This window comes from Corylus avellana, chromosome ca1 (genome assembly GCF_901000735.1).
Source record: "Corylus avellana chromosome ca1, CavTom2PMs-1.0".
Lineage (NCBI taxonomy): Eukaryota > Viridiplantae > Streptophyta > Magnoliopsida > Fagales > Betulaceae > Corylus > Corylus avellana.
In genome coordinates, this window is record NC_081541.1 from 11,146,956 (window position 1) to 11,158,585 (window position 11,630).

The 11,630-nt window shown below is 36.0% G+C and overlaps 1 protein-coding gene across 1 annotated transcript; it reads right to left on the reverse strand.

Moving 5' to 3' along the window:
• Nucleotides 1-1,639: 1,639 nt before the first annotated feature.
• On the reverse strand, nucleotides 1,640-3,256 carry LOC132180551 (uncharacterized). Its single transcript, XM_059593452.1, has 4 exons — nucleotides 3,019-3,256; nucleotides 2,609-2,898; nucleotides 2,239-2,470; nucleotides 1,640-2,130 (listed from the first exon to the last, which is right to left on the reverse strand). Exons 1-4 carry the CDS (start codon nucleotides 3,254-3,256, stop codon nucleotides 1,640-1,642), a joined length of 1,251 nt encoding a protein of 416 aa, XP_059449435.1.
• Between the last annotated feature and the right edge of the window lie 8,374 nt (nucleotides 3,257-11,630).

Genomic DNA, 11,630 nt, shown 5'->3' on the forward strand with positions numbered 1-11,630 from the left:
AATTATCCAAAAGTTGCCACCTCCATGTGGAAACTGTTTTCAAATGCAACCAAACAAAGATAATAATAACAAACATCCAAAGGTTATAATTGTTTGAAACACTCCCACAATACCATAGTCAACTGCCTACGGTCAACCTTATAGTCATAAATAACACATAATAAGACTAACTAAAAGAAGTGATGTCAACTACACACAAAGCTCTGCCACCGGTGAAGAAATTGTCGCTATGGGGAAAGTTATCTGTTGAGCAATCCAATTCCTCTCTTCCCTACATCCGTCGCCCATCTGCCCTGCACCACAATGAAGGCTGCAATAAGCTAACCTAGCTCCTGTCACAGCAGCGTGATCTCCTTCTGCTACTGGATCAACATTTGTGGTAGGTATTAGAAATTGGTCTCATTCTGTGTTCAAAACTTTGGTTATAAAACTTCTTCATCACCTAGGTGTTTTGGTGTGTAAAAGCTCGGGTTTTAGTAGATTTTGTGCTTACCATCAAATGGACGTCCTAATGTACATGTCTGAAGCTCTGAAAAGCCTTTCGATGCTCAATCGTCGGATAACCATTTTGACTTCAAAGTCATAGTAGCTATGTTTGCCCCCAACCATGGCTGGCACTGTAGCTGGAACGGCACTGTTCCAGCTATAGTGCCATCTGACATGTACAGTGCCAAAAAATCACTTTGTAATATTAATTTTTTTTTAAAAAAAAAAAAGCAAAAAAAAAAAAAGGAGAAACGATGGGGTGGTTCCGATACCCACCCAGCCATCGGTGGGGACCACCCATTTTTAGCCAAGAGATACGAACCAGTACATCTGAGGTGGTTCGACCACCCCCATGGCCAAGGAGGTGGTCTGGCCACCCCCTTGGCAAAAAAAAAAAATTTAATATTACAAAGTGATTTTTAATATTACTGTACACCGGCCGTGTGGGGTGGCCGAAACCACCCCAGCCCCTTGGGGGTGGCCCAAATGCACCCGGTCCCCTTTTTTTTTCTTTTTTTTTTTTTTGGCCAAGGGGGTGACCGGACCACCCCCTTCGCCATGGGGGTGGTTCGATCCTGAGATCGACGGTGTTTGAACCACCCGGCAGATGGTGGGCCACCCATTTTGTCAAAGGGTGGTTGGAACTCTGCGTCAGTTCTCCTTTTTCTTTTTCTTTTTTCTTTTTTTTTTTTTTTAATATTTTGCTTTAAAAAAATAATTTTAATGCCCAAAACGACGACTGGGTGAGTGTTGTAGTTTTAAAGTCCAAAACGGTGTAGTTTTAACGTGGGGGTATAATGGGTATAAAAAAGTCAAACCGTTTAATCTAACTTCGAAAACTGAAAGAGGGGTCTAAAGTGAGAGCAAATGAAAGTTCAGGGGGGCTTAGTGAAGTTTATCCTACAAACAATATGCGTGATATCAAACGTAGTATACAAATCCACTACATTTCAAATGTAATAAATGAAAGTGTCATTTTCACACATACTACCAGTTATCCAAAATACGGATTACCAAAATGCACCATCGGTTACGTTACAAAACAATTACCAAATCTAACAAGTTAAAAATAGCCTAAATAACCGTCATAGCAAAAAATACGGCCCCATACAAACCACCAAAATGGCATGAATTTCATTGTCCATGCCCACTACTATTCGAAAGTGCCATGTTCCCACATATGACGGGCCAGTACATCTCGAATTTTTCCCATATATCTCGTGCTGTCGCTTGATTGATTTGGCCGTAACCCACTTGATATATATGGGACTACTGCCCCTTGCTGGAGCACGGTAACATCAACCCATGGGTTCAAACCCTTTAGAGCTTCCTTAAATAATTTGTCTTCCACTCCATAATGCTTTTGAATAAAGTTGTGAATTGTACAACAAGCGATTACAAACAATCGCTGATACCAGATTGGGTATGAAGGCATTTTCCTCATGATAGGAAAACGGTTCTTCAACACTCCGAATGCACGTTCCACAACTGACCTCAGCGACGCGTGTCTACGATTAAATCCTTCCCTTTGATTAATTGGCAAACCCCCGTCTTGCCACTCTTGAAGATGGTAGCGTTCCCTTCTAAAAGGTGTTAGGAATCCTCGGTATAAACCGTAACCCGAGTCCACCAAGTAGTAGGCATCTACAAATGAAGTATAATATATAATTAATCATTAGTTAATTTATTCAAATTATTGTCCATGAGAACAAATTTCTTTGTAATTTTTGGGAAGCTAGTATGGTACGATACCTCCTACTGGAGTCGGAAATTTTAACATCGAATCGCTAACGCACATTGTGAAAATACGTGCGTCATGCGTGCTCCCTTCCCATCTAGCATAAACATATGTGAAGCAAAGATCCAGATCCACAACGCACATGACATTTTGAGTTGTGGTGCACTTCCTACCTCGGTAGTGAATATGCTTTTTATTTGATACACGCGCATCTATTTGTGTTCCATCAATTGTTCCAATACAATCCTGCTAGTAAGAGTGGTGTTAACAGTAATAACATAGTTGAAACATACAACACATAATTTCGCCTTTAAACAGTAACATCATGAAAACATCTATTTATCATTTTGGTAAAATGTAAAATACAGTATTTTGATATCTTACCGCAAACCATGGGTAGTACATAGCGTTATTGGCGACATTGGGATGTGGTAGAGGAACAGGATTGGGTTGTAAAATTGATTTCCCCAATTGACAAAGTGCTCTTGCCGATTTTCTAACATAAACGCTTACGAAGTATGTTGATCGTTGTAACCTGTCAGCCACGGATCGGCAAGACAAACCTTGTGACATGACCAAACAAAATGTAGCCAGTTGCTTTGTTACCTGAACAGCTCGGGTGTGGCGTAAAAGCCCATTTTGTTCTAATGTGTTACAAAGAGCAATGTAAGTGGCTGGCCATATTCTAAATCGCTCATAGCATGTATTCTGGTTAGGATTGTGCAACACCCAATGTACCCACATCACTCATGTGAGACCAGAAGTCCTTTGAGGTACACCTCTCCTTTGCTTACCTTTTAACCTAGATTTCAATTCATGCAGTTCTAGTTGCAATCCCATGATTTTTAGCTCCATCTCATAAAGGGTCAAATCACTCATTACATCATCCGTGCCATCACCATCCATGCCATCATCATCGCTTACGTCACCCACATCGGCATCTGGATCGATGGTAGGATCATAAGACTGTTCCAGTGTATCGTACCAATGTTGATAAATGTAATCTGGATTGTCAGGTCCCCACTCACCCATGTCTATGTCATTCATGGAATCCTCACTTATGCCTATGTCTCCTACGACATTCAAATCAAGTGAATTAGTTTTGTTTGGTCATATTGCAAATTGGTTTCCGTTCAAATCACACATTAAGTGAAGTATCATGAAGAAAATATACAAATAATTAAGGTTAATCTGAATAACATTTAAAAGACGAGCTAATAAAGAGTAGGCCTAATTGCATGTATACATAACATAGGAGTGCATATAGGTCAAATTAAACATAAGAGTACATACATGTCAAATTAAACATAGGTGTGTATACATGTCAAATTAAAAGCACACGTCAACTTACACATAGATGTGCATAAATGTCAAATTAAAAGCACACGTTAAATTAAACATAGGAGTGCATACATGTCAAATTAAAAGCTAACAAATTGTCCCAAATATAGTTAAAAGCTAACTAGTCCTACACCCCCTACCAAACTATCCCGTACTTAACTATCAAATATGGTTAAGTAGCCACTTCTTCCTAAATGCATCATTCATTTTAATAACCGCCTTTGCTTTGTTTGGGTCAGTTATATAGTCTGTAGCACGGAAATATTTGTCATCAGATACGTCCATCTCTGTGCACATCCTGTTAAGTATGTCCATTGCAGCCTCAACAGGGTCCTCCTCCTTTGCGCTAGATGCACATGACCTTTTCGATACGCCTTCCCTGATACTATGAACCTCGTCCAACATATCATCCAGCCGGAGTTTGAAACCCTCAACTTGTTTGTCCTCTATGGACGCACGCTTACTAGCACGTGAGTCACGTGACCCACTATGTGATACTTTTCGCTTTCCTTTGGACTTGGACGAACCCTTTGGTGCCGATGCACCGCCACCATTTGACAGGTCAATGACTGGCGCTGGGGTATTAAGGTCGAACCCGGTATCCCCCTCTTCTGAACCATGTGGGGTGATTGTACTTGCATGGCCATACTCCCTAGTAGCAATTGTTTTAACAAATATACTGCAAAGGAGATCATAGTATGGTGGTCCACCACCTCTAAAACGCTAGTACTTTTCATGGTATTCCTGCAAAATAATAATTCGATGGTCAGCTGCAAATAAGTTGTTGAGATTTTTAAAATTTGTAATGGAATGTGAGAAAGGAGATGAGAGGCATACATATTTCAGCCGTTCCCACTGTGCATCCGATGCAGATACCACGTTGGTCATTGGATCACAGCCAAAACCCATGATAAAATCCCATTTCAAGAGTGTTGAGAAATCCGTGTAATTAGCCTTAAACTTTTTAATTTTATTCTTCACCTGCTCGGATGTGAATTCGTGTGGATGAATAAGGCCATTCAGCATGTTTGTGATCTCACTGACCAATGTTGAGGGGTATGGGGATTTTACGCCAATGTTTGCCTTGTCCAGCAGAATATATAGCAATTGATGTTCGTGGGCAGGAAACCATTTGACAACCTCTTTTGGTGCGTGCTTATTGCATGGGGCTGGGTGCTTACGGGGTGATTTGCGAGGCGTCCCATGCATGGACATCTATGGGATAGTGTGATAGGTGTAAATATATTGTAGACAGTACATAAGATGACACTATACGTTACTGTAGTGATACTAATTATTCATAACAGAATACGGTAACATGTACCTCAGCAAACGCAAGAAGTGTCATGATAATGCAATGTATAAGTAATGTATCTAATGGACTATTAAAAATCATACCTTTGAGATTGCTTTTTGTTGTCGTAACACAGTCAATTTAGTTGGTATAGAGGTAGCCGATTTGTCCTTCACCAATGATCGAAGGAAATACCCTACATGCTACAACATAACAAAAACCAGGACGATACCGTACATTAACAAACAAAAAACTTCAAAATACTAGTTCACATTAACGAACAAGAAACTAAAAAAATGACAATTAACATTAACGTATGAGAAACTAAGAATACCAATGCTAATCAATGGAGCTCCACCCCTTAATATATAGATGCATATATATTACAAGACTTCCATGAGAATCAAGACCAAAGTGTTTTTATGTATGTAATTCAATTCAATTAAGTTCTAACCTTGGTTGATGATCTGGTCCGCGGGGGTGGTCTGCCCGGTTCTGTCGAGCCCCCTAGTCGTATATTACAAAAAATGAGGTAGTGCTATTGAGATAGTATGAGAGGAAGAATAAATTTTAATCGTGGATGGACTGACTGTAAGCAAGAATAATACACACAATGTTTTGTAAGATGAAAACTCACCGACGGTACAAAGGTTCTTAAATGAAACCCAGGGACCACGCCGATGCAGGAGGGCGTTGTAGATAATTGAATCTTGACATTGATGACAAAAAATATATAATATGAAGTTACGGTAAATCTTAGATTAATTAATTCAATCAAATAATAGACGTATAGAGATTCAAGGGCTTAAGTAGCACTAATATGATTTTTTTTTTTAATCAAATAAAAATATTCGGAGTAGTATAATTTATACCACAATATATATATAATAATGAACTATATATATATATATAGTTCATTATTAATAAAACAATTAACAATATATAATTAATAAGTCAATTACTAATTAATTAAAATTTTTACTTAATTGTTTTATTAATTATATTTCAGTAGTTATACTTGTAAAAAGAGCTTTCTTTTGTAGAAATGATAGCACGCCAAACAATACTAATTACACTATTATGAATAAGGCTTAAATAAAATTGTTTCAGAATTGTTCAAATTGGCAAATTCAGGAACAAAAATAGCCAAATACAGTATAATGAATGAACAATAACAGAGTTTGATGAGAAAAATGGGCATTGACTGGCCTTGAAAACGGTGGATGGGAGAATTTGCACTGCACTGTACTGATACCCACTCACAGAGGAAAATAGAGAAATGCTTCGTGGGTGTGTGACAAACTAGAAAATGGAAGAGGTTTGGGAAAGAAAATATGATTTAAGATGTACCTCAGCAAACAGAGGAGATGAAGAAGAAATTTTGCTGAAAGAAAGTGGGAGAAGAGTGCTTTGCAGCAGAAAAGTTAATTTTTTTTTTTTCATTTTTTGTTGAAAGACAGTAGAATTAGTGAGGCTTGTACTGCACTCTGCACATTGGTTAGACTTTTTGCTGCACGCTGCACATTAAAATTATTATTTTTTTATTTTTATATTTTTATATTTTTTAAAGTGTAATATTAAAAAGAAAAAGAAAAAAGAGAGGAGAAACAGGGAGCAAGTTCCAACTCGGTCAGATTCAGGTCGGGAATCTCTGGTCGGCAAGGGTCGTCTACACAAAAGAAAGAAAAAGGGGACCTGGGTGCATTTGAGGTGGCCTGACCACCTAAGTATGGGTCGGAGGAGCCACACCCCACATCGGCACTGTGATGGGGTGTAATGTAAACCACCCCAAATGCAATCTGTCCCTTTTTTTTTTTTTTTTTTGCTACAGGAGATTGGACCACACCCTTGGCCACTGGTTCACAATTCTATGTTAATATGTGGTTCTAACCACCCCTATTTTTGGCCAAGGAGCCACCCTGATGGTTCTCCCATTTTTTTTTTTTTTAATAATATTTTTCATTTTCATTTTCTTAAAAAAAAAAAAAAAAAATTAGTTGAAATTATCGGTTGGAAACTGAATAGAAAAATAGTTATTTTTGAAAGTTGGGATGATTTTTTTAACTTGCAGAAACCAATAATCAATTGGCACTTTAGCTGGAACAGTGTCGTTCCAGCTACAGTACCGACTCTGCACACGGCCACAAATTTAAATTGGGCCACGTCGATCTTTAGCACTTCCTGTGACCTACTTCGCCTAGAGCCCCACGTCCCAATTTTCCGTCCACGTTCACTTTCCCAGGAAATTATTATTTTTCCTTGAATCAGTCTCCAGACGGGCTAGTTTGATTCATTTTTATAGTCTTGTTTGTGACCTTGAAGCTGTGATAGACAGTTAGTAGCAGAGGGGTGGGAATGGCTGCACCGGGTTCGGTTCAGAAAACAGAGGAGGATTGGAGGGCTATACTCTCTCCCGAGCAGTTTCGGATTCTTCGACAGAAAGGGACAGAGTAATTTCCTGTCTCTTTTTCATGTCTTAATGTCGTCAAAGAGAGGTTTGCTTTGATGGGTATTTTGCTATTTGGGTGTGTTATCGGTTTCTGAGGATAGGATCTGATGAATTAACTGATTTTGAATTTTTTTTTTTTTGGTCTGATTTTGCCAGATCTGAAATTTCTTTAATTGAACATGGCGAAATTGAACAAATTTATGCTATTGAGTTGTTAATGTACGTATTCCATATATTTTGGGTTGTTGCTAAAATGTTATTTTTTAGAAAAAAAGTGGATCTCCTGTTTCTTTTTTCATGTTTGAATGAGGTCAAAGAGAAGTTTATTTTAATAGGTATTTGGCATTTTGGGCATGTAATCGATTTCCGAGGACATCCTTCTGATGAATTTGCTGATTTTTTTTTTTTAATAATTTTGTTTTGGGGTTTAATTTTGCGTTTGGAGCTGAAATTTGTTTTGTTGAACATGGTTCATTGAGTAACTGTATGCTACGTCCATTGTTTATATTTTGCTAAAATGTTTTTTTTTTAATTGAAAAAAGGAATTGTAGAAGACTTTGTTCTAGGTTAAAACTATAAATATGCAGATTTGCATTGATTTCCCAAAAGGCCATTACAATATCATACCCTTTTATGGGAAAAAAATAAAAACAAGTTGAACGCGCCTAACTACTTCCCTTACATAACATCCACTGGAGCCGGAATTGTTTTGAATCCAAGTAAATATCAAACTTTTTTCTTTATGGAAACTACTAGATTTTTTTCTTCTTCTACTTTTATTATCTTAGGTGAGTGATTTTGGGAGATTCAGTTTGATTTTATTTGTTTCTGTAGCACGGTGTGATTAGGGATTATTGAGGTCCTGTAACCTAGGAAATCAATTCTTTTTCATCTTCTTCTTCTTCTGGGAGATTCAATTTGATTTTATTTGTTTATGTAGCAGGGTGTAATTAGGGATTATTGAGGTCCTGTAACCTGAGAGAGTGCTTTTTTTTTTTTGGTAGATTTAAGGGTCCTTATTTCTTTGTATATTTAAGGGTTCTTAAAATCTTTTGTAGATGTAGTGTCAATTTGGTTTAGCGGTTTTAAAACATGCAGTTTGAAAAAATAATGATTTCAAAATGCAGTTAAATGTTTGGTGGTTTAGCTTTTAAAATTGCATGTTTTAAAAAACACAATCCTCTCACCTATAGTTTGAAAACGTGCATTTTTTTTTCAAACATGCTTTGGCTTGCGAAATCGTGGGGTGAAATGCCCCACACCGTTAAGCCCTCAACAATCTTCTCATACTTAATGTACTTGTTTTTTGCTAATGATGATAAACATATGGGTGTGAGCTGCAACATGAATTGTTGTGGCTTTGAACAATTAATTTACCCTTTTGTTTCTGATGCAGAATGTTCAAAATATAGCAATTGCAACTATTAGATCCGAAGGGTTGGTGTTTCTCCTTAATCAACCTTTTTTGTTTTTTTTTTTGTCAATCTGTCTGTATTCCTTGTTTTCTGCTGATCTTCGTTTCTTTGTCAAACTTCAGAAAAACGTTTCTCCTCATTTCTTTGTAGATCTAAGGGTCCTTAGTTTTATTGTGTTGTATTTTGCAAAAGTCTTCTCATATGATGGGCATATGGTTGTGAACCACAACATGAATTGTTGTGGCTTTGAAGAATTAGTTTATCCTTTTGTTTCTTATGTAGAATGTCTAAAATATAGCGTTCAGGACTATTGGTTCCAAATGGTTGCTATTGCTACTTAGCCAACCTTCTTTCTTTCGTTCTTTTCTTTTCTTTTCTTTTTTCCTTTTTTTTGTTGGGGTAGATTTAAGGGTCCTTGCTTTCTTTGTAGATTTAGTGGACAATTTTTAAAAATGCAATTAAGCGGTTTGTAAAATTGTGGTTCGGCCTTTAAAATCTAATGTTTTTTAAAATGCAACCCCCTTGCAAGTGCTTTGAAATCGTGATTTTTTTTTACATTTTCAACACACTTTGGCTTGCAAAATTGTTGGGTCAAACACACCTTAAGTTCGCAACAATCTTCTCATACTAAATGTACTTGTTGGTTGCTGATGATGATAAACATATGGGTGTGAGCTGCAACATGAATTGTTGTGGCTTTGAACAATTAATTTACCCTTTTGTTTCTGATGCAGAATGTTCAAAATATAGCAATTGGAACTATTAGATCCAAATGGTTGCCATTTCTCCTTAATCAACCTTTTTTTTTTTTGTCAATCTGTCTTTATTCCTTGTTTTCAGTTGATCTCTTTTTTTTTTTTTTTTTTTTTTTTTTTTTGGGATAAATAATGTATATTCAAGCAACACGTGCACAGAGAGTATACGAGAGACCCCTACTCCGTAGAGAAAGAAGAGCATAAATCTAGAAATTCAGAAAAAGTAGAAGTAGGTAATCTTCTTTTTTGGTCAAACTTCAGATGATGTTCTCCTTGTTTCTTTGTAGATGTAAGGGTCCTTTGTTTTATTGAGTTGTAAGTTTGCAAAAGTCTTCTCATATGAATTGTTGTGGCTTTGAAGAATTAATTTATCCTTTTGTTTCTGATGTTTGTACAAAGTTCAAAATGTAGTATTCAGAACTAATGGTTGCTATTGCTCTTTACTGAACCTTTTTTTTTTGTCAATCTTTCTTTATTTCTTGTTGTTTGTTTATATTTTTTCAGAACTAATTGTTTTTTTGTTCTTCTTCTTCTTCTTCTTCTTCATTCTTTGTAAATTTAGTGTCCATTTGGTTTAGCAGTTTCAAAATGGGGGGTTTGAAAGAATAACGATTTCAAAATGTTGTTAATGAAAAATTTAGTGTCCATTTGGCTTAGCAGTTTCAAAACGGGGGGTTTGAAAGAATAACGATTTCAAAATGTTGTTAATGAAAACACAATTTTAAAAAACACAATTAAGCGATCGGTAAAATCGTGGTTCGGCCTTTAAAATTGTGCATTTTTAAAAATCCAATCCCCTTGCTTGTGGTTTGAAAACTTGGTTTTTTTCACGTTTTCAACCTGCCATTTTTTTCAAATGCACTTTCGCTTGCAAAATTGTGGGGTGAAACTCACACTTAAGTCTGCAACAATCTTTTCATGCTGATGATGATAAACATATGGGTGTGAGCTGCAACATGAATTGTTGTGGCTTTGAACAATTAATTTACCCTTTTGTTTCTGATGCTGAATATCAAAATATAGCAATTGGAACTATTAGATCCGCTATTTCTCCTTAATCATCTTTTTTTTTTTTTTTTGTCAATGTATTTATTCCTTGTTTTCAGTTAATCTTCTTTTTTTGTCAAACTTCAGATAGAATTTTCTCCTCGTTTCTTTGTAGCTCTAAGGGTCCTTAGTTTTACTGTGTTTTAACTTTTCATATGATGGGCATATGGTTGTGAGCCACAACATGAATTGTTGTGTATTTGAAGAATTAATTTATTCTTTTGTTTCTGATGTAGAATGTTCTAAATATAGTATTTAGAACTGTTGGTTATGAACGGTTGCTATTTTGTCAATCTTTCTTTATTTTTATTATTTCTTTTGTCAATTTTATAGTGAGAATTTTTTCCTTTGTTTTTTTTGGTTAGATTTGAGGGTCCTTATTTCTTTGTATATTTAAGGGTTCTTAGATTCTTTGTAGATTTAGTGTCCATTTGGTTTAACGGTTTCAAAACGTGTAGTTTGAAAAAATAACGATTTCAAAACACAGTTAAAGGTTTTGGTAAAATTGTGGTTTTACCTTTTGAATTGCACATTTTTAAACGTGCAACCACTTTGCCCCACACGAGGCCATTTTTTTCAAATGTGTTTTGGGGTCAAACGCACCTGATAGTCCACGACATTCTTCTCATACTAAATGTACTTGTTGTTTGCTGATGATGATAAACATATGGGTGTGAGCTGCAACATGAATTGTTGTTGCTTTGAACAATTAATTTACCCTTTTGTTTCTGATGCAGAATGCTGAAAATATTAAATATTCTGAACTATTATTTCCAAATGGGTGTTATTGCTCCTTAGGCAGCCTTCCTTTTTTTGGGGATTCAATATTTCGTTATTACTTGTTTTCTGCCAACCTTTTATTTTTGGATAGTTTTCTTTGCAGATTTAATGGTCTTTAGGTTTGTTGGGTTGTATAATTAAGTTTGTAACAAGCTTCTCATACTAGATGTAATTGTTGTCTAAGGATGCTAAATACTTTCGTGTGAGTTGCAACATGAACTGTTGTGGCTTTGAAGAATTAATTTACCCTTTAGTTTCTGATATAGAATTTTTATTTTTTTTTTTTTTTTTTTTTATTTATTTTTTTTTTTATAAAAATAAAAAG

Coding starts and splice junctions, on each gene's coding strand:
- LOC132180551 (XM_059593452.1), bottom strand. CDS start 3,256: ATGGGTGAGTGGGGACCTGACAATCCAGATTACATTTATCAACATTGG. Junction 2,471..2,608: donor TGTACTACCCATGGTTTGCG/GTAAGATATCAA, acceptor TCTTACTAGCAG/GATTGTATTGGAACAATTGA. Junction 2,131..2,238: donor ATTTCCGACTCCAGTAGGAG/GTATCGTACCAT, acceptor CTTCATTTGTAG/ATGCCTACTACTTGGTGGAC.